This window comes from Lagenorhynchus albirostris, chromosome 2 (genome assembly GCF_949774975.1).
Source record: "Lagenorhynchus albirostris chromosome 2, mLagAlb1.1, whole genome shotgun sequence".
Classification (NCBI taxonomy): Eukaryota; Metazoa; Chordata; class Mammalia; order Artiodactyla; family Delphinidae; genus Lagenorhynchus; species Lagenorhynchus albirostris.
In genome coordinates, this window is record NC_083096.1 from 173,349,595 (window position 1) to 173,377,166 (window position 27,572).

The 27,572-nt window shown below is 53.6% G+C and overlaps 2 protein-coding genes across 2 annotated transcripts in view; both read right to left on the reverse strand.

The window, feature by feature from the left end:
- Positions 1-20,352, reverse strand: part of PADI3 (peptidyl arginine deiminase 3) — a 29,405-nt gene extending 9,053 nt beyond the window's left edge. The window contains 11 exon segments of the mRNA XM_060142795.1: positions 1,158-1,265; positions 3,160-3,271; positions 3,375-3,573; positions 3,621-3,746; positions 5,661-5,786; positions 7,069-7,119; positions 7,122-7,170; positions 8,137-8,198; positions 10,189-10,255; positions 12,663-12,843; positions 20,261-20,352. Coding sequence (XP_059998778.1) covers positions 1,158-1,265; positions 3,160-3,271; positions 3,375-3,573; positions 3,621-3,746; positions 5,661-5,786; positions 7,069-7,119; positions 7,122-7,170; positions 8,137-8,198; positions 10,189-10,255; positions 12,663-12,843; positions 20,261-20,352 — 1,173 coding nt within the window.
- A 2,264-nt stretch (positions 20,353-22,616) lies between these two features.
- PADI1 (peptidyl arginine deiminase 1) overlaps positions 22,617-27,572 on the reverse strand; it is a 33,662-nt gene continuing 28,706 nt past the window's right edge. Inside the window, exons 15-16 of the mRNA XM_060142797.1 lie at positions 27,112-27,237; positions 22,617-24,463 (exon numbers count right to left, since the gene is read on the reverse strand). Coding sequence (XP_059998780.1) covers positions 24,230-24,463; positions 27,112-27,237 — 360 coding nt within the window. The 3' untranslated portion in view covers positions 22,617-24,229. The remainder of the gene's footprint in view (positions 24,464-27,111; positions 27,238-27,572) is intronic.

The following is a 27,572-nucleotide window of genomic DNA, read 5'->3' on the forward strand; positions in this document are numbered from 1 at the left end:
AGGTGCTGGAGAAGTCTTCTGTTCTCTTTGGCACGAGGGAATCTCCCCTCTTTTCTCAGGAGAGGTAGATTAAGACACTTTTTTTTTTTTTAATTTTATTGAAGTTTAGTTGATTTACAATGTTGTGTTAACTTCTGCCGTACAACAGAATGACTCAATTAGACATATATCTCTTCTTTTTCATATTCTTTTCCATTATGGTTTATCACAGGATATTAAATATAGTTTCCTATGCTAGACAGTAGCACCTTGTTGTTTATCCATCCTGTATGTAACAGTTTGCATTGGTTAAGCCCAAACTCCCAGTCCTTCCCTCCCCCACTCCCCCTCCTCTTTGGCAACCACAAGTCTGTTCTCTATGTCTGTGCATCTGTTTCTGTTTCATAGATAAGTTCATTTGAAGACACCCTCTTTATTACCAATAATCATACGAGCAAACTATGTTGTATGTTTTCTTCATGTAGGCATGGAGAAGCCTCACAAACACCTTTGAGGCCAGGGCTAACATATTTTTACTGATGAGGAAATTGAGGCTCAAAGAGGGGAAATTATTTATGCAAGGTCACACAGCATGTGAGTGACAGAGCCAGGCTGACTGACTCCAAAGCCTATGTTCTTAACAGCTGCACTCTCCTGCCTCCCCTCCCCTTCTCGGGCTGACAGATTTAGTAAAAAAAAGATACAGGATGCTGGGCTTCCCTGGTGGCGCAGTGGTTGAGAGTCCGCCTGCCGATGCAGGGTACACAGGTTCGTGCCCCGGTCCGGGAAGATCCCACATGCTGTGGAGCGGCTGGGCCCGTGAGCCATGGCCGCTGAGCCTGCGCGTCCGGAGCCTGTGCTCTGCAACAGGAGTGGCCACAACAGTGAGAGGCCCGCATACTGCAAAAAAAAAAAAAAAAAAGATACAGGATGCCCAGTTCAATTTGAATATCAGATAAACAACAAATATATTTTTAGTATAAGTATATCCCATGCAATGTATGGGATATACTTATACTAAAAGTTACTCACTGTGTAGCAGAAATTCAGCTTTAACTGGGCATCTCCTATTTTATCTGGCAACTCTACTCCTGTCCCTAAGGAACATAGTTCCCAGTCTGGCCCTTGGGGTAATGTCTCTCAGCCCTCAGGCCTAGGCTGTGGCCTTGACCACTCACCAGGATTCTTTTGTAAGGGAAGTCCTGCAGTTCTCCATTCCCAGGGGAGTCAAAGACTACTGGGAAGGTCTTGTGCGGTGCCTGAATGTAGCCCAGCTCCATCCCATCCTGCAAACATGAGGTCGCCCGCCAGCTGTGGACGGTCAGGAGCCTCCCCTGCTTGCCTGGCACTCAGCACCTTGGGGAAGACTGTTCACGGGAGTTCTGTGCCGCAGGCCTGCTTTGCCCTTGGGGCGGAGGGGCCATGATGTCTGCTAGCTGGAGGAGGGGCTGGAGGCTCAGAGAGGGGGTCCCCTTGCCTAGGGTCACACAGCAAGACAGGTCAGGAATGAACGAGAACATGGCCTTGGGGTTGTCCCTGTGCTGGGTCAGGGCAGAGTGGATACAGAGACGGGTTTGGGTGGCCTGCGATGGACAAAGAGGCTGCTGGGCACCAGTCAGCACATCTGGCCTCTGCACGTGGTCCTGAGGGATTGACGGCTGGACAGGGTTGAGGGGGCCTGAGGAGGTACAGATCTGCCTCCTTTTCTTTTTTTTTGCCACACTGCATGTGGCATGCGGGATCTTAGTCCCCCGACAAGGGATCAAACCCATGCCCCCTGCAGTGGAAGCTCGGAGTCCTAACCACTGGACCTCAAGGGAAGCCCCAGGCTTCCTTTTCAAACATGTAAACACATCCAGGTCAATCCTGAGCCCTCTGGTTCCGGAGGCAAAGATGACCCATCACTGATGAACTATGTATCCAACACAAGAAGTTCACGGTTATGGGCCCGGCCCTGCCCTAAGCTCTTTACAAATATTAACTCCATCAGTCCTCATGACATGCCTATGTGGAGGGGCCATGATTACCCCATATCACCCATGAGGAAAGTGAGGAACAGAGAGATCTAGTTATTTGTCCAAGGGCACACAGCTAGCCAGCAGCATAGCCAGGATCCAAACCCAGCCTGCCCGGCTCCAGAGTCCTGCTCTGAACCACCTCATTGGATGAACCTCCAGTTGAAATGAAAGCTTCTTAGCTTGGCATTCAAGGCCTCCTACCTCAGCTCTTGCCCTTCAAAGAAACTGGGCCCTGGCCAAAGAGAATAGGTGACATCTTTTCTCATGCCTCCCACCTCTGGTCCTTTGCACATAGCAGTCTTCTGCCAGGAACACCGTCCATTGAGTCTCAGCACAGCCCTCACCAGATCTGTGGCCCTAGGCATTTACTCCCCTGAGAGCTCCTTCTTTATTGACAGGGCATTGTCAGGAAGATGAAATGATGCTACACACGGCCAGCAGTGAGTGCTCGATAAACGACACAAATCCTTATCCACTCGCCAAGTCTGGTCCAGCTCAGATGCCCCCTCCAGGCAATCTTCACTGATCCCCCAGACAGAGGTGATGCCACGCGCCTCCAAACCCTGCTGGCACTTTGCCAGCACCCCTGCTCCATCTCAGACTGCTGGGCAGGGATTTCTGTCGCAGTCATTCTCTACATCAGGGCTTCTAGCCTCGGCACTCTTGACACTTGGGACCAGATAATTTTTTCTCGTGGAGGCCGTCCTGTGCATTGCAGGCTGTTTAGCAGCACCCTTGGTCTCTACGCACTGGAAGCCAATGGCACCACCTCTCTCAGTGTAACAACCAAATGTCTCCAGATGCCGCCAAATGTCCCCCGGAGGGACAAAACCACCTTCCATGGAGAACCACTGGTCCAGGTTGTTGAGGACAAGGAGCGTGCGCCCTGCACCTCTGCCATCCCCTTCAGGCTCAGCCCAGTGCCTATGCCGGATCCTATGGGTGAATGGATGTCAAGTTCAATGTCAGTGTGCTTGAGCCTCCAGAAGGTTCTGGAGAGAAGGGGAGAGCTCTAGGCCTAGAATTAGAAAGAGCAGTGCCCTGGGGAGGACGAGCACAGCCCCGTTCCTCCTGGATATTCCCAGCAGCACCCGCGTTGGGATAGGCCAGCCTCTCCCTCCAGGCCAGTGTCGGGTGAGGTGCTGCCCGGCGGCCGTGGTACCTGGATCCAGCGGTCGTTGCGGGTCTCGGCCTGTGGGCAGATGGTCAGCTCGCAGCCGGCTCTCCTGGCCAGCTCCACCACTGCATCCACAGAACACGTGTCGTTCCTCACACTGCAGACAAGCCCAGGGAGAGTGGCTCAGGACAGAGCCGGTCCTGGGGGTGGAGAGAGGGGCCACCAGGGTCAGAAGAACACCCAGCACCCCCCGGACTCACCGGCACACGTACACCTCCAGGGGCGGCAGGGCGCTGGGCGTCATAATCCAGGGCGCCACACAGAACACCACGGTGTCAGTGAAGATGGGGGATTCGGAGAAATCCTGCAGGGGAAGACCAGAGGGAAAAGAAACTGGCCTCAGGGTCCAGAGCCTGGATGGCTCGAGGACCACCGTGGACCTGAGCAAGCCGCTTGCTCCTTAGTTTCTAGAGAGGCACCAGCGGGGTGGTCGGGATCTTTCACGCCAGCGTCAGGGAAGGAGAGGCCCTCTACGAAGAAGCACTCCTCATCCCCGTGGAAGCGGGGCACCTGGTACGACACCTTGTTCTGGCCCAGCACGTGCCTGTAAGCCTCTCATGAGTCCTCGGGACCTGGGAGGGGACAGGAGGGGTGGCCGTGGCTCCCGAGCGGGCCTGGGGAGCAGGAAGGGCTGTGCAGCCTCACCAACAAAATGTAAGCCAGACAACAGCTCATGCCTCTCACCTCCCACTGGCAAAGGAGAGAAAGATGCTTAATACCTGGCATGGGCAGGCCTGGGTGGGGGCAAGGGAGGGCATTCCTTTCTAAGATCAGTGCTCAGATCTTTCAGAGGGCAATTTGGTGGCATCTAAGAAGGTAATGTTGGGACTTCCCTGGTGGTGCAGTGGTTAAGAATCCGCCTGCCAATGCAGGGTACACGGGTTCAAGCCCTGGTCCGGGAAGATCCCACATGCCGCGGAGCAACGAAGCCCGTGCACCACAACTACTGAGCCTGCGCTCTAGAGCCCATGAGCCACAACTACTGAGCCCACGTGCCACAACTACTGAAGCCCGCGTGCCTAGAGCCTCTGCTCCGCAACAAGAGAAGCCACCACAATGAGAAGCCCATGCACCGCAACAAAGAGTATCCCCTGCTCACCACAACTAGAGAAAGCCCGTGCACAGCAACGAAGACCCAACACAGTCAAAAGTAAGTAAATAAATTTATTTTTAAAAAAAAGAAGAAGGTAATGTTTACCCCTAACCAGCAATTCCATGGCTAGGTATCTTTCCTAAAAAATACATGTACAAGGGTGTTCACTGGTTAATTATTCATTCATTGAATAAATATTTACTGAGCGCCTACTATGCACCTAGGAGGCATAGTTCTGGACTCAGGATATGGCTGTGAGCAAGGTCCCTGCCCGCCAGGAACCTAGATTGTTGTAAAATCAGAACACTGCAAAAACGGTGCCTTCAGGGGACCAGATAATTTACAGCACCTCCATGCTTTGGAACACGATGCAGCTGTGGAGGAGAGGGAAGCAGAGCTAAATAAATACACAGGGAGCTGTGTAGGATGCATAACTCAATGGGAGGAACCATCTGGAAAGCAGAGTATGTACACACACACACGCACGCGCCCACGCGGCACGCACACACACACGCACGCGCCCACGCAGCATGCACACACACACACGCACGCGCCCACGCGGCACGCACACACACACACACGCACGCGCCCACGCGGCACGCACACACACACGCACGCGCCCACGCAGCACGCACACACACACACACACACACGCACGCACCCACGCGGCACGCACACACACACACCATGCTCATCCAGTGCACATGGAGAAAAGTCGGGAAGAACACACACCAGATTGTTAACGGTGAACACATGTTAAGGGTCAGGTTTTGGGGTAGGGATCGCAAACTCTCATTTTTTATTTTACATACTTCTATATTTTTTAAATGATCATATTATTACTTGTATACATTTGTATTTTTAAAATGTAAAAAATTTTTACGTTATATACTTTCATTTGTGATAATGGAATTGTGGCTATGTAAAGCAATAGTTTGGGTTTTTTTTTCTTTGGGTGGGGCGGGGAGATACAGACTGAATTATTATAGAGGCAAACAGCCAGGGTGTCTGGGACTGGCTTTAAAATACTTCAGCAAACCGAAAAGGATAGATGGAGTAAGAGAGGCAAAATAGTGATCACTGTTGAATCTGAGTGGGTGGCACATGGGGGTTCGTTACACCGTTCTCTCTACTTTTGTGGATGTTTGAAAGTTGTGATAATAGAAATTTCTAAACGTGCTTAGAACATATTTTTAAAATTCAGTCATCCGGTGAAACCACCTGAGGCACGGCTGTGCCAGGGACGCCAGCCGGCCGGCTCTGGAGCTCGCTCAGCTGATTCTTCTTCCTCTGACCCCCAAGGCAGCCCAGGAGCCAAAGCAGAGCCTGCTCTCTCACCCCAGGTGGGGAAACTGAGGCCCCCCCCGGCAGGGCAGGATGGGCATGAACTCACCACAAGCATGGAAGACCCGTGCCCACTTGGCGTCACAGCTGGAGGTGTGGAGGACAAGTGTGTGGTCGTCGAAAAGGGCAACGGGGCCTCGGGTCCGCAGGACCATGACAGACATATCTTCCAGGTCTGGGGAGCCAGACACAGGGCGGCAATTCAGGGGGCCTCCGACACCCCAGCCCCTCCGACTCCTGCCCGTGCCCTCCCCAGGGCAGAGGGTGCCGAGACCTGGGTCTCTGAGCCCCAGCTCTGCCCAGCCTGTGGAAGCACTGGGAGCCATCAGGAGCAAACCACGAAGATGGCTGTAAGCATGTGACATGGTGAGCTACTTCCTACCCTCTCTGAGCCTCGGTTTCCTCATCTGCCCAGAGAACCAGGAAGTATAGAGCGGCCAGCCCGGTGCCTGGCACACGACAGGTGTGCAGGAGAAGCATGTGTGGTAAGAAGCCCACCTGGGCGGTACGAAGGTGAAGGCCCCTGTCTCAGCCCCAGAATCGCTCGCTGCTGCCCTGGGCCAGCCCCTCCCCGCCCCAAAGCCTCAGCCTTCCTGTCTCCAAAACAATCGTGCCAACTTTTAGAGTAGCATGGGCATCTCATGTGTGAAGCCCCTGGCCCACACCAAGGATGCTGCTGCAGCGCCCTTCACGGGGCTGTGCATGTGGTTCAGGATGGACTTAAACGTGGGGCGGGGCTTCCCTGGTGGCGCAGTGGTTGAGAGTCCGCCTGCTGGTGCGGGGGACGCGGGTTCATGCCCCAGTCCGGGAGGATCCCGCATGCCGCGGAGCGGCTGGGCCCTTGAGCCATGGCCGCTGAGCCTGTGCGTCTGAAGCCTGTGCTCCGCAATGGGAGAGGCCACAACAGTGAGAGGCCCGCGCACCGCAAAAAAAAAAACCAAAAACGTGGGGCATCTCTGAAACCCAGACCCGCGATGCCAGGGAGGAGGAAGAGGCCGGATTTCGGGTTGGAATCGGAAGGCTTGGACCTGCCACAGGCTGGCTGAGTGACATTGGGGATCTCCTGACCTCTGAGCCTCAACGTCCTTGTCTCTAAATTGGGGCGATGTTGGCCTTCTGCTTCGATGGTTAAACGAGAATTTGGGTAAAGAGTCTGGCGCATGACGGGTGCTCAAATAATGTTAGCACCCTCTACTCCCCTGGAGGGAGAGAAAGGTGAGTCAGCTCCTTTCCAGAGCCCGGCCCCAGCATGCGAGTGCCCGCTGACACTGAGGATGGGGAGAGGCGGCTGCCAGCCTGAGGCAGGTTTTAAGGAGCATCAAGGTGTGTATGGGAGCTGAAACTCTGGCGCTGAGCTCTGCCTTCAGAGCTGCCTGTGGGGGTCAGAATCCCTGCAGGGTAGCTGAGCGTTGACCCTGGGAACCCAGGGACACAGGCTGCCCCGGTGCCCCCCTCGCCTTGCAGGCAGCGCACGTGCCAGTCACAGTTGTCCTGGTCATCACAGTTCAGTTCACCAGCAGGATGGCTGCATACCCACTAGATCCCCAGACCCACTGCTGCTGCCAATGGCAAAGCCCAGCTGATGACGGGGGCTCAGACCACACCTGTGCCTCCCTCCTCAGCAACCTCCTGGCCAGCCTCCTAACCCATCCCTTCCTCTTCACCCTGCCCTGTGATGATAGGTCCACTCCTGCTCAAGAAACGGCAATAGCTCCCTACTGCCCACACCATCAAGTTCAAACGACACAGCTGTCTGTCATGGCTGCCCGTGTTATGTCTCCAGCCAACATCCTCTTTCCAATAGGCAACTTCCTGATAAGATCCATTCCTTTCTCCAGGCCTTAGCTTCTGCTGTTCCCTCCACCTGAAATGCCCTCCGTCTTGCATCGCTTTGGAGCCCAGCGCACAGGGACTTCAAGGGAAGTCTTTCTTGCTCCCAAAGCCCACCTTGCCCTTCTCCGCTGAACTCCCAATGCATTAAGTGCCACCACAATTCAGCCCAAAGTTCTTTTACAGTTTCAGCCTTGGTAGATTTCCCTTTTCACCTAGATTAGGGGGTCAGCACACTACTGCCCGTGGGCCAAATCTGGCCCACTACTTGTTTTTTTAAATAAAGTTTTATTGAAACACTGTCACATCCATTTGTTTCTGTACTATCTCTTTCATCCTACAATGGCAGAATCAAGTAATTGCAAGAGAGACAGGATGACTCGCAAAGCCTAAAATATTTACTATCTTGCTCTTACAGAAAAAGTTTGCCAACCCCCAACCTAGATTGAAAATCCAGAAGGACTTTTCCCCAGAAAGGAAGGCCTAGCCCAGGGCTGGGCACATGTGTGCTTGAAAACTCTTGGTGATGATTTTTCTCCCAGAAGATCCCCAGCCATGCCTGGTTCCTATCTGGCTCCACTGGCCTTGACATCAGCTGGGAGGCAGGGGGATACCTATAATGGTCTCCCTCCTCTTAACCCGGCCTAGAGCAGCTCCAAACTCCATGCCCCTTTCTGGGCCCAGAGATAGCCTACCTTGTCCACAAAGCCCCTATCCCATCTGCCTTCACAGTTCAGGTCACAATCCAGGGTGATATCTGCAAGGAGAGGGCAGAAGGTAAGTCACGACAGTGTTTTCAGGGGCCCAGCACAGGCCTATGACCTCCACATTTTAGCCTCGGTCTTGGCCCATCTGGCAAATGGAAGTCATTTCCAAGGAGACACTGCCCAGAGGTGGGAGCATCTGGAGCCTCCCTCCCTGGGCTGGGGAAAGAGGCCTTGGGGAGGAAGCAGGGTCACAGCAAAGACCCAGGTCAAATGCTGCCCCCTCCAGGAAGCCTTCCCTGAACTCTCCCTCTCCTGCATCTCTACAGCCCTCGCTGTCTGGGGCACACCCTGCACTGCGCCTGGGTTGCCCTGGACATTCTTGGTCTGTATGAAGCTGCCTGGTCTCCTCGGGATGGGGCAGTGAGCCTGGACTTTGGTGTTAGATAGTCATGGATGTGAATCTAGGCTCTGGCACCTATAGGCTATGTGGCTTCTCTGAGCCTCAGCTTCTCCCTAAATCCCAGCCTCCATCCCACTGTCTTAACCTTTCTCCCTAGAAAGTGGAGGAGATTTTACAATACAAATGAAACCTTCAAGGGAGAGAGAGAGAGAGAGAGATTTGAAATGATTTTTAAACATGTGAAAAGGCACCCACCCACCATGCAATAAGTGCATGAAACTCACAAAGCTAACATGGGGCAAAACAAGCCCAACTCCAAAGGACGCGTACAATAAGATTCCACCCAGGGAGAATTCAAAGATAGGCAAAAATAGACTGTATTATTTGGGTGTGCCTATTCAGATGATAAAACCATAAAGAAAAGCAAGGAAATACTTACCACCAGATAGTGGTTACCTCTAAGGGAAGGAGGGAGCTTTGATCAGAGGGGGGCTCGGTGGCGGGGGGCACTTTGGGGTACTGACCACGTTCCCTGTTCTATTTCTTAACCTGGGTAATGGTTGCTCAGGTGTTTGCTTTGTAACTATTCCTTAATGTGTGTGTATTCACACCCATACTCTCACGCACGCATACATACATATGTACTTTGCTGTATGCGTATTTTCCAAAGAACAAGGGTGGGTGTGTGTTCAGGGAGAGGAGGTGGGGTGGTCCCCAACCTCAGTCCTAACTAAAGGGAGGCAAATTAAAGCAACAATGAGACAGCGACCTCTCAGACTGGCCAAAAACGGAAAAGGCTGGTAACGTACAGTGTTGGCAAGGCACTCCCACACTCCCTGCTGTGGGCAGGTGTATAACGTGGTACGGTCTTTTCGAAGAGCCATTTGGCAATATCTATCACGATTTAAATGTACCTTCCCTGTAACTCAGCAGTTCTGCTTCTAAAAACGCCTCCTGCAGACAAAGCATTTTCAACTTTCTTGCTAACTTTCTTGTTCTCCAAGTGCTTGTACCAACGCAAGCCCCACCCCCGGTAGAAGGAGTTTCCAGTTGCACATCCTTCGCAGATATCTTCTAAGGTAAGTATCCTTTCATTTGAGTTCTGATCATTGGGGCTTTTCTCATCTGTGATTTGCTGGGGTTTTTCTTTTTTGTTGTTATTGTTGTTGCTGTTTTGCCTGTTTCTATTGTTTGGTTTTTCTTTCTTATCGATCGGCATTCTCCGTTACCTATAAGCACTGAGTCAGCTATATGCACTGCAAAGCTCTTCTCCATAGTATGGCTTTGTACTTGTCCTCCACTGTACAGAAGTTTTCAATTTTAATACAGTCTAATTTATCAATCTTGCCCCTAAAGTCTTGTGCTTTTGTTTTGCCTTGTTAAAGAAAACTTCTGACTGCTTTGAAGTTGAAAAGATATTCTCTTCTAAAAGCTTTAAAATTCTGACTTTCACCTTGAGATTTTTAACCCATCTGGAATTTATTTTTGAGTATGGTGTGAAGTAGGGCTCCAGGTTCATTGAGTGTCACATGATAACCACATGAGCATGGGTCTGGGTTCTGGTTCTCCATTTGTTCCGTTGGTCTATATTTAACCCTGCACCAATTTCACACTGCCATTGGCTGAGGCCCTGGACTTACCCACACAGGTGAGGTAGAGCACCGCATAGGCCAGAGGCTCTTGGCCGGAATGGTAGGAAATCTGAACCTGTAGAGAGATGGGCCCCAAGGTCAAGTTGGCTGAAGCCAAGAGCCCTGCCCCAAAACACAGGTCTTGGGGGATCTGGCAAGGAGGGGAGGAGTTCCCAGGAAACTCTGTGCACTAAAGTTGAGTTTACCAACCCAGCTCTTCCTTTAGCCTTCTCTGTGCCATTTATTTTTCCATGCCTCAGTTGGCCTATCTGTAAAATGGGAACAATTTGTGAGGGATTCCATGGAGACGTGTGTCCCGGTGCTGCCAATGACTACTGTGTGCTTTTGGCAAGCCCCTGCTCCAAAGAACAGGAGCTGGGGCTCCTGTTTTTCATCTCAGTTTCGCCATTCCTAAAATGAGGAGTTTGGACTGGGCAGGCTTTAGGGACACTCTCTTCACTCTGGGATTCAGACAGGCCTAGACTTGAGCCCAGCACCTCTGGGTTCTGTGACCTTGGCCAAGGCCCTTCACCTTTCTGAGCTACCTCAGTCTCCTCATCTGCAAAATGGGCTTTATATAGGTCCCTACCTCAGAGGATTGTAGTGCAGATTTGAAATGATCCATGTAAAAGACTAACCTTATAGGAAACACCCAAGAAATACCAGCTACTGTTATTAGAGGGCAGGGGCTGTGATGTAAGAGTCAGTGCAGAGTTTTGGAGTCAGGTGTCCTGGGCCCAGATTCTGCATCCACCATGTGAGAATATCCTGGGAAAAGTTACGGTCCTGTCTGGGCCTCCATTTGTTCATCTGTAGAATGGGGATAATACTAGTTCCATAGGACTGATTATAGGCTATGAGGATTAAAAAAGGAAAGCACGTGACATTCTTGACACGGTGCTCACAGCACACACCCAACAACTGTCAAAGGGGAGGCTGAAGATGGTGATGATGATAAAGCAATTCCAGGCTGATGTACCAAACCCCTTTGACCCACCGCCCTCCACGTGGACCTTCCCTTTTTGGCTCTGATGTTCTCAACTCGGCCAGAAGGTTCAGGATTTTGTAGAGACCCCTCACCCCTCTGTCCTGGGAGCCCCTAAATCCTGCAGTTACTGACCCCTATGTGTCAAGCCCCAGCCATGATGCTCACCTCAGGCATAAAATTACCTGGATCCCGGGCAAAGGGGGGGAGGGGAAGTAGGGGACACTCTGATGACCCTCCTCAGTCCCTGCGGTCCTCGGTGCCAGGGAGCTCAGACTGGGGAGGTATCCACACAGCCTCTGGCTCAGTGCAGGGCAACCAGGAGCGGCCCCTCACAGGACGGCTGGTCCTCTTGCCCTGCCCCGGGGGCCTCTGTCCTGACTCTCACCAACTCTGCTACTTACTAATCATGTGACTTCAGGTAAGCCACGCCCCTTCTTGGTCTGTTTCCTTGTCTGTAAAATGGGTTCATTCTGCCCCACCTGCCTCACGGAACTCCCCGGATAGGATAATTTAGACACATGGATGGTAAAGATGTGGGGGTGATGGAGGGAGCCTGTCCCTGGGTGTCGAGCAGCTCTGACACCTGAATTCTAGCCTTCCCACTGATCGGCTATGTGGCTCCAGGACAGTTACTCTGAACCTTGGTGGCCCCACCTGTGAAATGGGGATCAGACCCTGCCTCTCAGGGCTGCTGTCGGGGCCGGGGGAGGTCACGGCTGCCCCAGGCTGGGCGCATGGTCAGTGCTCCTTAAAGGGCCAGTTTCCCAAAGTATCGCTCCCGACATGGAGTGGGGAACTGCCACCCACACGACAAGGCCTGGTTCCCATCACCCCTTTAGGGGGCGTCCCCTGTGCCCTGTGTCGAGGGACACCCGACTTCTCCCACTTTTTAAATCCCCCCCTGCCCTGGGGCCAGAACACTGCCTCCAGCTGGGTCTTGTTAAACTCAAACTTAATGGGCAGAGAGAGGAGAGGAAGGGGAGGCACCCGGCCTCTGAGAAGTGAATGGGGGTCAGGAAGGGAGTGGGTTAGGGGAAGGTGAGGCCCCTGGGGAAAGGGGTCTCCCCAGGCAATGGCTTCCCTCCCCCATCTCTGCTTTCTCTCCCTCATTCAGAGTATCAGAGACCACAAGTCAACCCTCAGCCTACAGATGGGGAAACTGAGGCCCGACACAGAAGAACTAGGACAACTCCTCCCTTCACAAGGGGTCCTGGGAAGCAAGAGAAGGAGCAAAGGCTGGCTCCTGTTCCACACTAGGAGGAAGGTGCTATGATTATCCCCATTTTACAGTTGGGGGAACTGAGGCCCAGAGCAGTGATGTGACCCACCAGCAGACTCACAGTTTGTGTTTGTAAGTTGCAGAGCTGGCTGGCTCCAGGGCCAGGCACTTACCCACTGTGCTACCCTGCACTCTGGATAAAGAGAGGGCCCTGGGCCCTTGTGGAGTGAGATCTCTGCCTCCCCATCACTCCCTCAGACCAAGGGACCTGCTTACGTGACCGTCGTTGAGGTCGCTGCTGGGAGAGTTCATGACCACGATGAGCTGCAACCCCGCATCAAAGCACCACCGCCCGGTGTCTGCATGTTCCTGGTCCCTCTCCACTCCGGGAGAGGTGGAGATGTCCACACCGGGAGTTCCGTAGACCTCAAACATCTCTGTTCCCTCAGGTACTGACCTGGGAAGAACAGGGAGCCACGGGAAGTGCTAGAGGGCAGCTCTTGTTCAGATGCTTGAGCCCTGGCTCAAACCCTTGCTTCCAGGAAGCCTTCCCTGACTACCCCAGGCCTCTCAGATTCTCACAGCAAGCTCCTGGAAGTCAAGCCTGGACCTCACACACAGATAAACATTCTCACATTCTAAGGTTCTGTGCTCATTAACATTTCCCTTGTGAGTTCTCCAGGCATTAATTGTAGGGTTAAAAATTCCATGCTGTTCTGTGGGCCTGGGACCTCATTTCCCCACTCCAGCTAGTCTGGGAGTCCTGTTTGAAATCAGTCTCTTCATCCTCTGATTGTCTGTGGGGTGCCTACCGTGCATGCTGACACTGCTGGGCTGAAGAAGATACACCCATTGCCCCCGAGCCTTCAGTCTGGCTAGGGAGCTGCGGACAGCACTGCCCAGGGCAGCAGATGGGATTCAGGGTGACGGGGTCAGGGGTCAGTGGGATCCCATGTAGGGAGAGACCACTGTGGGCCAGAGGAACCGGAAGGCTTCCTGGAGGAAGCAGCACACACATCCAGCTGGGAGTTAACAGTAGCTGACTTTGGTTGAGCCCTTGCTAGATGCCAGCCCTATATGACTTTCTTTATGTGCCTTATGTCATGTAATCCACTCAAAAACCCCAGGAGGTAGCGAATATTATTGTCTCCCATTTTACAGGTGGGAAACTGAGGTTAAAGTAAACTGTCCAAGGTCATGGAGCTAGTGAGTGGCAGGACTGGGGTCCAAACCCAGGCCTCTGGCTCCTGAGTCCACATTCTTACCCAAGAGTAATAACAACAGTAATCATGACCCCCAGGGCTCCCATCCCCTGAGCATTGACCATGGCAGGCTTGCCTGAGACGTTCTGAATATCAGCTCATCCAATCCTCAGCACAGTCCCAGGAGGAGGGGATCATTATCCCCACTTAACATGGGGAAACTGAGACTCAGGAGGGGCAAGAGGCTTCCCCAAGCTTGCACAGCTGGCCACAACCACTACCCAGGCCCTTTCCCTTCCCTGCCTCCACGGGGAAGAAAGCAGACCTCCTCCAAAGCACTCTCTTCACTCCTCTGCCAGCGTGAGTCTGACACTTCTCAACACGCCTTTCCTTTAAAAAAAGAGAAATACATGAAGCCTAACTGTACTCCACCAGGCGGGTCCCACTCCAGGGCTTGGCCCTGCCAGGTATCCTCACCACGTGGGAGGGGCTGACACACCTGTGTCTCCTTCCAAGCAGGGCTGCCAGATTTAATAAAATACGGAACACCCAGTCGGACTGGAATTTCAGATAAACAACAAACAATTGTTTTAGTATAAGTATGTCCCATGAAATATCTGGGACATACTTACACTAAAAAAGTATTCATTGTTCATCTGGATTTCAAATTTAACGAGGCATCCTGGATTTTATCTGGCAACCCTCCTCCCGAAGCTGTCATTTCCAGGGCTCTGTCCTATTGTGCCCTGGGTGTGTGAGAATCTAGATAGAGAGACATGGGGACACAGAGACAGTGACAAAGGGACATGAAAAGATATGGAGAGACAGAGAGACAGAGCCTCATGGAGATAGACCCGGGTACGAAGGGCCCCCAGCATCCTCCCCCCAAACACAAGCTAGAGCGGAGCGCCTTGGGTGGTCCTCCTGGTACGAAGCCCACCCAGTTCCCAGGCCCCAGCCTCTGGTTTGGGGTATCTCAGCCCAGCTCCCCTGCACCTCCCTGGCCTGGGGCTTGTATGAGGCACCAGGGGACCCCTGATGAAGATAGAAGTGCCCCTGCCCAGGAGGGACCCAAAGAAGCTGAGAGCTTGGTAGAGCCAGGACCAAGGTCAAGAGTCAGGTTCTAGCCTGGGCTGGGTGGCCCATCAGCCAGGCGACCTTGAACAGATCACCTAGCCTCCCCGGGCCCTGTTACCTCACCTGTAAAGTGGGATAATGACACCTACTGGGCCATCCTCACAGGCAATTGTGAGGCTCGAGCACGATAATAGATGGGCAAGTCTTTTGGAAAACCACCGGCCCAGGACTGGGGAAGGGGTCACTAGGGTAAATTAGGGCACAGGAAATGGGTGGATGGGAGCAGCTTGAGAGGGGTTACTGGGGTGTCTGGGGAAGGCTTCCCGGAGGAAGGCAGGGAAGCCGAGGACAAGGAAGAGACACATCTAAGGGGAAGGGGTTTCCACTGCAGAGCCTTAGGAGGTCAAGTGCAAACTCAGGCTGCAACGAGCTCATTTTCATTTCACCCCTATGTCATGGGAAGCCAGCGATGGTTCCTGATTAGGAGAGGCAACACAGTGGAACCATGACAAGGTGGCTGAGCCTGTGGACTCTGGGGGCAGGAAGCCTGGGTTCAAATCCCAGGCCCACCACTCACTAGCTGTGTGACCTTGAGGAAGTGACTTGGCCTCCCTGTGCCTCAGTGTCTACATCTATAGAGTGGGGTGATGAGAAGACGAAAGGAGTGTGAGTAAACACTGGGGATGAGTAAAATTTGGAGGCACCTGAACCCATGCCCTCATTTCACTGCTGGGGAAACAGGCCCAGAAGAGGAGAGACTAGAAGACAGGGCCCTAGACTCCCAGTCTCGTACTCATGCTCCATCCTACAGCCGTGTGTTAGGAAGGTCAAAGGGGAGGTTTCTAGGCGGAGAGGCTGTGTCAGGTACAGGAGGATCTGGATTCCCCATTTCCTGGAGGACAGGGAAAGCGGCCAGAGGCTCACGAGGATGAAGTTCTTCCTCCAGCCAGGCCACCCCGAGTGCGGCATGCTGCTCTAGACAGCGTCCCCAGCCCAGTCCTAGAGGCACTTGTGGCTGGGGACCTCGTCCTCTCCCAATGAGTAGGACAGTCCAAGACCCTCCCCAGCCCTGAGCCCTTCTAGCCAGCCCAAGGGCCCAACTGATCCAGTAGTACAGCCAGCCTAGGAGCTGGTGCACAGTGGGGAAAACATGATGGGATGACCAACAGTTCTGGTTTGCCAGGGACTGAGGCATTTCCTGGGGTGCAGGACATTCCATGCTAAAACCTAGAAAGTCTTGGGCAAACTGGGACAGCTGGTCACCCTCACAGTGGTCAACTTCAGATCTAGCTGTTGCAAATGCAGATTCCAGAACCATAAGTTCTGCAGTCAGAGCTCCGGAACCTGCATTTTATTTTATTTTTAATTTTTTTTTTTTTTTTTTGCGGTATGCGGGCCTCTCACTGTTGTGGCCTCTCCCGTTGCAGAGCACAGGTTCTGGACGCGCAGGCTCAGCGGCCATGGCTCACGGGCCCAGCCGCTCCACGGCATGTGGGATCTTCCCAGACCGGGGCATGAACCCGTGTCCCCTGCATCGGCAGGCGGACTCTCAACCACTGCACCACCAAGGAAGCCCATGGAACCTGCATTTTAAACCACACTGATACCCAGTGAAGTCTGAGGACCATGGCTAAGGATGGACTGTCTCAGAAACAGTGCACCCTAGTCCCCCGGGAGTGTGGGAGTGACTCAATGCAAGCTCACACCCTCCTGGGAATCAAGATAGGTCAGGTCTTCCTTTAGAGTCATGCCACCCCTTCAATGGTGAGGATGATGGTGGCGACAAGGGTGATGAAGACGGCTCTCCTAGTCATAGGACGTCAGTACTATTTCCCCCACTTTACAGATAAGAAAACTGAGGCCCAGAGATGACAGGTGACTTGCTCAAAGTCACACAGCTGGTGAGTGACAGAGCCAGGACTCACAGCCATTTCTGTCCCCACTCCCTTGCAAACTGAAACCCACTCTCTCCCTTCAAGGGCTCAGGGCCTCCACCTCTGGGAAAACAAAATCAGACATTTCAGAGCCATGGAATTGACAGCAAAGGTCTTTGTGGCTGAAAACGGGAAAGTTGACAAGCTGACCACCAAGGTCCCCAGCAAATTGGCCCATAGGAGCCGAGGAGACCAAGGCCCCAACAGCTCAGGCTCTGGGTACCAGCTGCCCCTCCCTCTTCAGTGAGGCTCCCAGATCCCCGACTGCACTGGCCTCACCAACAGAACACAGTTCAGGAAGTCACTGCCCCTCCTTAATTCCACGTCTTCCTGCCCCTGGAAAATGGCAGTCACACAAACACTTTTTACAAAGTTCAAGTAGTTAAGAGAGTTAAAGATGCGTCCACCTCCCAGAGCCCAGCTCTCTGCACAGGCAGGTTGGAGCTTTACAGCAAACAAAATCTGGTAGAGACAGAAGGGGAGGTGCCTTGTCAAACCAGGGAGGAGGCTCAGAGGCCTCCATGAGCCGAGCTTGAAATCCACTCTTCTACGCCAACCTCCTCAGAGTACCTATGGGGAAACTGAGGCCCAGGAAGGAGCAGAAAGTTACTCAAGATGACATAGCAAAGGGTGAAAGAGCTAGGGCCAAAACTCTGGGTTCCTGGCCCCCAGTGCCCCAAGCCTTTTCTTTCTATTAGACCACCTCTGCTGAGCAAGGGGTGAGATGTTTGCCCTTCCAGCTAGGGCAGCGGTTCTCAACCCTGGCTGCACATCCGATGCGTGGCTCAGCACACCTGTGTATTACCCTTCCTTACCCTCCTCCCTAAGAATCCCTATTCAGGGGCTTCCCTAGTGGCGCAGTGGTTGAGAGTCCGCCTGCCGATGCAGGGGACACAGGTTCGTGCCCCGGTCCGGGAAGATCCCACATGCCGCGGAGCGGCTGGGCCCGAGAGCCATGGCCGCTGAGCCTGCACGTCCGGAGCCTGTGCTCCGCAACGGGAGAGGCCACAGCAGTGAGAGGCCCGCGTACCGCAAAAAAAAAAAAAAAAAAAAAAAAAAAAGAATCCGTATTCAGGAAATCAAAACCCCCTCACCAAGTCTGGGCCATCTCCAACTCAGTGGAAGGAAGGAAGACAGGGTTTAATCCACTAGTGATCAGAGAGCCCCAATGGTCTTGCTCATCCTGCAAGGCTCTGGTTGGTGCCCTTTCTCCAGGAAGCCTGCCCTGACTGCTCAGCCTGTGTTAATTTCTCTTTTCTTATTTCCTCCTTCTCCCAGTACGGCTCAGAGTTTGTTCCCCAGCCATCTTGCGGATGGCAGGTTTGGGGACGCTTGAGGCTGTCTAGAGAGCCAGGAAGGATACTTAAAATGATGATGATGGTGGTTATAATGGTAGCAGTTACCATAATCGAATGTTCACCTGCCAGCCATCGCCTACGTGCACTACACGCACAATCTCATTCAATCGTCCCAATAGCCCTTTGAAGTGAAGGCCAAAGTGCTCGGGCTGCATCCTGGCTCTGCCTCTCCTCACTGGTTGTGTGACATGGGGCAAGTGACTTAGCCTCTCTGTGCCTCAGTTTCCTCATCTCTGCAATGGGGATGAAGACAGTACCCATCTCACAGAACGGCTGTGCGCATCAGTTAACATATGTTAAGCCTTTAGGGCAGTGACTGGCATGGAGCAGCCTCTAAGTATCATTGCTGATACTATGATGACCTTCATTCTATAGACGAAGAAAGAGCGACTTGAGAGACTAAGTGACTTTCCCAAGGTCAGACAGCTGCTAGATCGCAGAGCCAGGACTGAGCCACCACGCCCAGTGCCCTCTCTCTTGTTGGCCCACAGTCTGAGCACCAAGGATTCCTAAATCACTGTATCTCCGAGCCGGAAGGGACTTTAGAATTAGTCCAGTCCCGTTCCCCTTGCAAGACAGGAATCCTTTCCACAGCACCCCTGCAAGGCGGTCCAGCCTCTGCTAGAACTGCAGGACAGGGTTCTCAGAGGGCAGGGACCACGCCTGCTTGCTCACCATTGTGTCCCCATGCCTGGCACGCCATAGACCCCCCCAAAATACTTGAAATACTTGATGAATGTGTGAAAGAACAAACTAGGAGCTCTCCCCCATCCCCAATGTGGTCTGGTTATTGGAGGCCCGAGGGTTCCCCGTATGAGGGTGCCAGACGCTCCACCCCCCGCCCTGTGACTGTCCCACCCACAGCTCCTTTGCAAACCCCAAAGTGGCCCATCTATCCACAACACCCCAAGATACTGCTGCCTTTGCCTCTCATGGCCCAAATCCTTCCTCCATCCTCTAGGAAGGTCTGCAGGGAAGGAACCAGCCCCCGGGCTTCCTGGGGCAGGTCAAACTAGAGACACGTCTGCCCCATGGGCGTGAGGAAGCCAGGGCATGAGGCAGCCGTGGGCACACAGCCCTGGAGGAGGTGGCGGTGCCAGCCGGCACAGGTGCACCTCCTCCCTCATCACCCCTCTGTGGCTGCCACCTGCTTCAGGATCAGCTGAATCCCCTTCCCACTCCTCACTGCCCACCCACCCTCAACTGGGCTTTAGCTGCTCCTCCTAGCTTGGAGGGCTTGCTCCAGACTTGATTCCCTCCCATGACCAGCTCCTCACCCCCTGTCATCTAATGCCCTGGGACCAACCCCATCTCTGCTTCTAAGTTCACTCCAATTTTTAAAGTCTTAGTCTGAGACACTGGTTCTCAGCAGGGTGTGATGTTCCCTCCAGGACACACTTGGCAACGTCCGGAGATGTTTTTGGTTGTCATAAGTCGGGGTGTGCTACCAGCATCTAGTGAGTAGAAGCCTCTCTACCCCCATTCAGTCTCCCACACTTAACACCCGCTAGCGGGGGTTCTTTAAGAAGCCTGGCTGACTAATTAGCTATATGATCTCAGCCTCTATAAATCTCAGTTTTCACATCTATAAAACCAGGATTATGTCTAACTCACAGACTTGCTGTGAAGATTAAATGTGTGCTAATGTGGGTCGAGTCCTCACTCAGAGACTGACACATGGTTAACCAATAAATGGTAGTAACTTTTATTACTTGTGAAATGAGTGATTGAGGTGACAAAAATGTTTAACTTGTAAATGTTGCTTTAACCTACTTGTCTTTGATCTGTAAACCTGCCAGAAACAGAGAATGAAAGAGAGCAAAGTTCATTTACCTGGATAATCAGCTAATGCTAATTAAGAATTGGCATATATACACTACCAAATGTAAAACAGATAGCTAGTGGGAAGCAGCCGCATAGCACAGGGAGACTAGCTCGGTGCTCTGTGACCACCTAGAGGGGTGGGATAGGGAGGGTGGGAGGGAGACGCAAGAGGGAGGGGATATGGGGATATATGTATATGTATAGCTGATTCACTTTGTTAAAGCAGAAACTAACACACCGTTGTAAAGCAATTTTACTCCAATAAAGATGTTAAAAAAAAAAAAAAAAAAAAAAAAAAGAAGCCTGGCTGAGAAAGACGAGGACCCCAGCTTCCATGATTGACAGCTATGCCAAGGCCAACGCTCAGGAGAGGGCAGCCAAGTCAGGCCTGAGCCTTGAGGAAGCCCCACACAGCTCGCAGGGAGAGCCCAAGAGGTCAGCACGGGGGGCCTGCAAACCCCCAGGCTTCTGGCTCTTACCCATAAACGTCCACGAGGGTCTCCACGCCAGCCACACACACGGCACTTGTGGGATGCTCCAGGGACACTCGCACGATCCTCTGCAGAGACATGCTAGCCTTGGGCTGGGCTTGGGCCACAAAACCCCTGGCATGTGGTTTAAAAGCCTGTGTTATAAAGCGGAAACTAACACACCATTGTAAAGCAATTATACTCCAATAAAAACGTTAATAAATAAATAAATAAAAGCCCTTGGCCTTTCCCTTCCAGCCCAAGATGCTAATTCATTGGCTCCAGTCCTGGAAGCCCAGCCCCTTCCCAGAGCCAAGAGCTCAGGATTGGCCGGAAGGAACCCAATATTTGCATATGAACCTGTTGCTCCCACCCAGGCGCAGAGAGAGTTAATTTCTGACTTTAAGGGGAGCAAGTAAGTACCTCGCCAAGGCACCAGGACCCTGGGGGCGTGCAGAGGTGCAGGGTATGGATCAGGGGACCTTCCTTGCTTTCCACACTCAGCCTCTTCACCCCTTTTTCTGCATTTTCAGAGATCATTGCTTTAGTGGGGAGTTTCTCTATCCTGATGGAGGAACTGATGAAAATGCAGATTCCCAGGCCTGGCCTCCAATTTGATAAGCAGTCTGGTGTCTGGAGTCTTTTTTTTTTTTTTTTACAAGCACCCCTATAGCATTTTGAGGCACTTTGAGGAACACCAACTTTTTTCTTAAGAGCATGGATTTTGCAGGCAGGACTGGATTTCAGCCCTGCCTCAATTACATCCTGACTGGGTGACCAGGGGCAAGTCACTTAATTGCTCTGTGCCTCACTTTTGGCATCTGAAAAATGGTTGTTATGAGGGTTAAAGGGGAAAACGTGGGTAGAGCTCTAGTGTGGAGCTCAGTATTCTTTTATTATGGTTGTTGTTGTTATTGTTATTATTGTTAGATGCCTAAAGCCTCTGGAAGGAGTTAGTGATAAGGGTGGAAACCCTCTCTGGCCAGGAGCTTAGAATGTCAGAGTAGGAAGGCTCACTCGTTAGGTGGGGAAACTGAGCCCAGAGGGGCATTCGGCCCCCTGAAACAGAAAGAGCGAGGGCTCTGGGGAGAGGAGTCTCAGGTTTGGACCCAGGCGCCACCAGGCACTGGCTGTGTGGCCTTGGGGGCTATGTCCCCTCTCTTGCAGCCTTGGCGTCCACATCCATGGAAAATGTGGCTACTCACCAGCCCTGGCAGAGATAATGGTGGGACACACCCTGTCCAGCAAGGCTCAGAAGGTGCTGAATAGAGGTTTCCTCCCTCCTCCCCGGTGATGCTGACAATCTGAGGCAGGGTGAGGACCAGTATCTGCTCCCCCAGAGTCCTCGGCTAGGGCATTCACACCAATTCAAGGATCTCAGCAAGACTCTAAGACTGGCACCCCTATATCCCAGGTTCTGGTAAGGGTGTTCTTCTCAAGGAGAGCTGCTGGGCTGCTGGGTCCAGGGACAGCTTCACTTTTTTGGCTGTAAAACGGCTCGGGGGCTGACTCAGCTCTGGGTAAGGGTCAGAGTTCAGGAGGAAGCCTCAGGCAGGCTCCATAGCCTGTTTGTGGGCACAGTGGGGGAACAGATACAGAAGCAGGGGCATTTCTCTGGGCACTGGCCCACTGTGATGGCGACAGGATAGCCTCCAGCTCAGAGCCCTGGATCTCCCTTTGGAAGTAGACTCATGCTTTCACTTCTCCCCAGTTACTACATGCCAGCTTTTAGAAAGAGATTGGTGGTTCATTCAGACTAAAGTGTCCATGACTGATGGGCAGCAACTTTTTGCCTCTTAGTCCACAACAAATCTAAAATAAAGTGAATGAGTGAGTGAGTGAGTGTCAGGGGAGCCATCTGAGGCAGCACCAAGTGTGTAGGATGAGAGGGGTGATAAGTTCGGGTCCCTGAAATCAGACCACTGAGGCGGTAGCTTAGTAGCTTTAGAGGCAGGAATTCAAGGGAATTATATTGGCCTGTGGCCCTGGGCACCAGTCCTGCTGGGGACTCTCCCACTCTGCCAATAGGGCCCAGCCTGCCTGCCCTCTGAGAGATGGAGGAGATAGACCAGGGAAGGGAGAGGGATGAAGAGATAGGACCCACCCTCCCCCATAGCCATCTCAGCAGGGCAGGCAGCCTCACGGCAATGGGCGTGTGCCACACATCCTGCTGCGTCCGCCTGCCTGCCTGGCACTGGCCCTGGGGCTCTCCCAGCTGGGTAGGAGCTGCCCATGGCCAGTGGAAGTTGAGCCAGGGAGCTGGTAGCATTGTGGGTGGAACTGAGAGCACCTCTCCCCCCGCTTCCCTCCCCTCCTCCCCACGGCCCAACGAACAGAAGCTAAGGAGGCAGCCACTTGAAGAAATGCATGTTGACATTTTTATTAATCTGAAAGGAGGTGACCAGTCACCTGGAACATTCTCGGAGGGAACATCAGCAACCCCCCGCAAACAGCCCAGCAGCAATTCCAGAGCTCCCCGCACTCAACGCCACTCCCCTCCCACCCGCAGCGCCTTCCCTGGGGAACCCCAGCTGCACATCCTTGGCCGCCGAAGAGATCCCTTCTCCTCTTGGCTCAGTCTAAGGGGCATCACGGTTATGAGCAGAAAGTGCACAGGCTAGACCAGGGGCTTGCAAACGGGGTTCCCCAGAACCTCCGGGAAGGGGAGGATCCTCGTACACCACCCCCGCCGCCTTAAACCAGAGCAGTTCCGTTTTCATCAGTTTCCCATGCTGGGCCTCCGTGGTAGCCTCTGATGGCTGAGTGTTCCACAGCTAGAAGAGTTTAAGGGCAGATGGCTCAATCTAAATGTCACCGAGAGCCAGGGAGAAAACCCAGAAGGTAGAGGCCCAGAGGCTGTGGGAGAGGAAGGCCGGCCGGTTCCCTCCTGCCCACGCTTGTCTGGGGCAGGGGCCACCTCTCGCCCTGCACCGGCCAAGCCAGCTTGCCTGTGCACGTCCCGGTGACCTCACCTGGGCCCAGGCTATTAAATTCCCGTGGCAGCTCTGCCTTGCCTTCTGTGGGAGGGGACACAGGCCTGCCACGGGGCTTTACTCACAGGTGAAACCCAAGCTACATGCAGGGTCTCTGAGTTGCTGAGAGAGACTGGGCGAGCCTTCCCTCCCACTGCCGGCAGAACGAAGGGGAATAATGAAAGACTATTAAAGGAAATTAAACCCCACCCTCAAAGATAACCTAATGACCCCCCACCCGCTTCTAACATCTAGGCCCCCTCTCCTTGCTGCATCTGGAACAGCCAGACCCCATCACATCCAGAGTCCAAAACTTAAAGCCTGGGAGGCCTAGGGCGCAGAGGCCAGGTCCCAGGTTTTATCCCCGTGCCTCAGCTCCTCTGCCGTCCTGGCCTCCTCGCCTCCTGCCCAGCCTTCCTCCCTGCGCCCTCCTCGGGCCTCACTTTGGCCTCTCAGCGTTTGTGAGCCGGAAGCAGCCAGCACGCGTAATTAAAGGCTTTCCAAACAGGTAACAGGCACCCTTCTAAGGAGGGAGTCAGGTATTAAAGGGGGGTTGTTGCTTTTTCTTTTTAAAACAGTAAAGCAATTATACTCTAATAAAGATGTTTAAAAAAAAAAAAGAAACAGGCCATCAGATGCTGAGTTTTCCTGCCCTTATTCGCCTACATAAATATGGCTGAGGAGTGCTAGGAGATCACAGCCTGGGGGCCCCCTGAAGGAGAAGATAGCCAGAAAAGGAAAAAGGGGGCCCAAATCCCCCTTCCTGGTCTTACAAGAGCCACCGGTGGCCTAGACCCAGGGCTCTCATCCCAGGCCCCAGGCCCTGTAGGCCACGCCAGAGGTGAGGATGTGTGGTGTCCATCCCTGTATCCTGGTACCCACGGTGACCGGCACACTTGCGGGCACACAGGGGAAAGCGTCCAAGGCTCCCCCAAGAGGATGGAGGCCAGGTGGAGGTTCCTTATCCTGGCGGGTGGGGAGAGAGAATGGCGTGTGGAGAGCAGGCTCAGGGCACCACGTGCCACCACTTGAAGGGAAACGGCTTCCGGCGCACGTTGGTGCCACAGTGGATCTCGCCACACAGCTCGTGGTAGGACAAGTAGTCATCGATGAAGGTACAGCAGAGGCCCAGAGGCTCCAAAAGGGACCGCACCTTCTCCTCCAGGCAGCAGCAGCCGTTGATTATGGGCCCGTAGGGTTTGGGGATGCCCAGGTACTTGCCTAAGACCACCATGTTCACCTGTAGTAGAGACAAGGCAAGAAAGAGACCTGGTTAGCTGGGGATGCTCTACACCTGCGGCCCCTTCTGGGTTCTGGCTCTGGCGGACCCATCCCCAGGCCCTGTCCCATCTTTGCCAGCATCTCCGGGCCGCTCTCTCAAGAACTAAGGTCTATGGAAGAAGAAAAGACATAGATCGGTAGTTGGAAGAGAGGATTAATAACAGGCAGGGCTGCCAGTAACATACATGGTAACTTCATATAAATAAAAGTCACCCCTTCCTCCAACACTTTCCTCCACCTATCAGAAAAGTAGATTATAATGACTTTGTTAGAACAAGATTTTACCGTTATCTGCCGAAAACTTGTACAGCAAATGTATCCATCTACAAGGTCCACGGTGTGAATGTCACAGGTGTGGTGCATTTATTTGTGCAGTACACACCAAGCTCAACCGTTCCTGGAAGCCCTGATAATTGTTACCGTTTATTGAGCATCTTCTATGTGCCAGATATCGCATCTGTAAACCTCACAGCCTCCCTCCAAGGCCATAGCTTGGACCAGTTAAGTAATATAATTAAGGCCACACAGCCAGAGAACAGGGAGACTGAAATTTGACTCAGGTCTGACTCACGCCAAAACTCGTGCTCTTTCTACTCTGCCGGAGTGTAGCACCGTGGCTGCCTGGGGTGCTAAGGAGTTGGGGAAAGGGGCTGGGAGTCCTTGGGGGCACCTGGGTTTATCTCCAATGACACTTCTGCTTCCCTGGCTGGGGGACCTGGTAGGGGGCCCTAACACCAGGGAAGGGAAGTCTGCCCAGTGCAGGGTATGGAGGCTTCTTAGAGGTAACTTCTGGCCCAGTGGATGGCCAGAGGTGCTGTCCTTGGTGTTCAGAGGGGACACTCTGACTCACTGGGTCATCTCAGTGTTGGGTGGGCTGCCCTTACACTCTCCACGCCCCAGCCCCTCACCCTCAAGTCTGCCCCGCAGGGCCGTCCACGGCTGGGACCAACATGGAGCTGGAGGGTCCTGTGGGGGTCAGTCACATGGCCTTGGCCCTGACCTGCTTGGTTGCCCACTAATGGGCCAGAACATGGTGGGAGTGGGGGCACACAGAGGGACAAAGGGCAGGGAGAGGAACAGAGAGCGTTATTCAGGACCATTGCCGGCCTGGCTTTGCCTCCTCCTAGACGAGGACTCAGGAGACTGGAGGTCGGTCCATTTGCTCGCTGGAGACCTCAGGCAAGTCAACCACTCTCCTCCGGGGCCTCTTTCCCCTTCTGACCAATGAGGGTTAACTGAGTGTTCCCTAAGGGCTCTCCAGTGAGAACATGCTGGGATCCTCTAGCTGGGCCTGGTCTGAAGCTGGGAGATTCCCACGGAGGGCTGTGTGCTGGGGAGGGGCTCCCAGTAGGGGAGGGCAAGGCCACAGCCCAGGGCTGACCACGGTCATGGGCCTTCCCCCACGCTCAGTCAGAACCAGAGGCAGGTCACCCCTTAGAGCTTCACTGTCTGATACGGTAGCCATCCACCACATGTGGCTGCTGACGTTAAAATGAAAGTAAAACTTCCGTTCCTCCGTCACACTGGCCACATTTGAAGCCACATGTGGCGGCAGCCATGTCATATTGCACAGATGTAGAACATTTCCATCACCCGAGAAAGTTCTGACCGCACTACCCTAGAGCAGTGGTTCTCAACCAGGGCGATCTTGCCTCCAGGGCATTTTGCAACCATCCTACGATACACAGGACAACCCCCAGAGCAAAAGACTCTTTAGCCCCAAATATCGGTAGAACCAAGGTTGTGAAGCCCTGCCTGCGAGGTCTCTGCAGGGGCCTCACAGCGAGGGGTCAGGAGTGAATGCGACCCTGGCGGGGAAGCCAGACCCTACACACTGGCCTCCAGTCAGGACCCCAGGATTCACTGGCTGGTCCAATGACAGGGATTCGAGTAAAGGCCCCAGGCTGAAGAGGGAGGGTCTCCCATCCTAGGGAACCACCCCTCACTGCTGCCAATGCCCCGACATCCTTTCCCAAGGGGTTACTGGGCGCTATGGGCAGGGCTGTGCCAATAGCATCGCTCAGACCCCTCCCAGGGGCCGCATTGGTGAGATCACATCTGCTCATCTGCTTGTCAGGTGCCTGAGTTAATGACAGCCAGGGTGGCAGCTGCCACCTGCCACCCCTGCCCAACTCAGGATCCCTCTGGGGAGCAGACAGTGGGGTGCCAGCCCGGGGAGCAGAACAGGCAGCTGAGACCCAGAAGCGAAAGCTTGAAACATTGGAACCAAACCACGCTTCCGTTTTCCATTTTGAGGGGGGGAAAAGCCTTAGTTGTGGGGCTGCCCTGTGCACTGTAGGATGTTTAACAGCATCCGTGGCCTCCACCCACTAGATGCCAGTAGCACCCTCCTCGTGTGGCAATCAAAGTACCCGGGGCGGGGGTGGGGGGAGGAGAAATCACCCTGGTTGGGAACTACCGATGGAGATTTTCTATATCTGCCCCAAAAAGCAAACACTGGCGAGGTCCGCAGGGCCCGTCCCAGCCTCCTTGCCAGTCTGCCCCTGGATAGGGACGGTTTCTCCTCTGGACCCCCAACTGACCGCCCAGCAGGACCCCGCCAGGCACCAAGGATGGAAATGACCCGTCCTCCCTCCACGCTCTCACCATGTTGGGGAAGAAGGCTTCTGCTTGGGAGTCCTTCAGGTAAAAGAGCTGGGGGATGTCCACGATGTCCTGCTCAGTCAGGCCCAGTTCCTGCTTCAGCACCTCCCGGTTCCAGTCAATGCATCTCTGAGGGTGGGAGGAGGGGCACAGGTACCCAGGGAGCCAGGAAGTATCCAACGTTTCTGAGCACCTGCTACATGTCGGGCCCTGTGCACCCTTTAGCTTGTTTGATCCTCATAACAGCTTTGTGCCATTGCTACCGCAGATGGGGAAACTGAGGCTCAAGTGACCTGCCCAAGGGCACAGAGCTAGGAAGTAGTGGACCTGGGGTTTGGATCCAGGCAGCTTCTGGTTGCAAAAGTGCTTGCCGTCACCACACACTGTCCCAACCAGAGCCGGGCTTATGCTTCTGCCCAGCTCAGCTGTTTAGGAGAAAAGCGTCGGGCACCACTGGGGAGAAG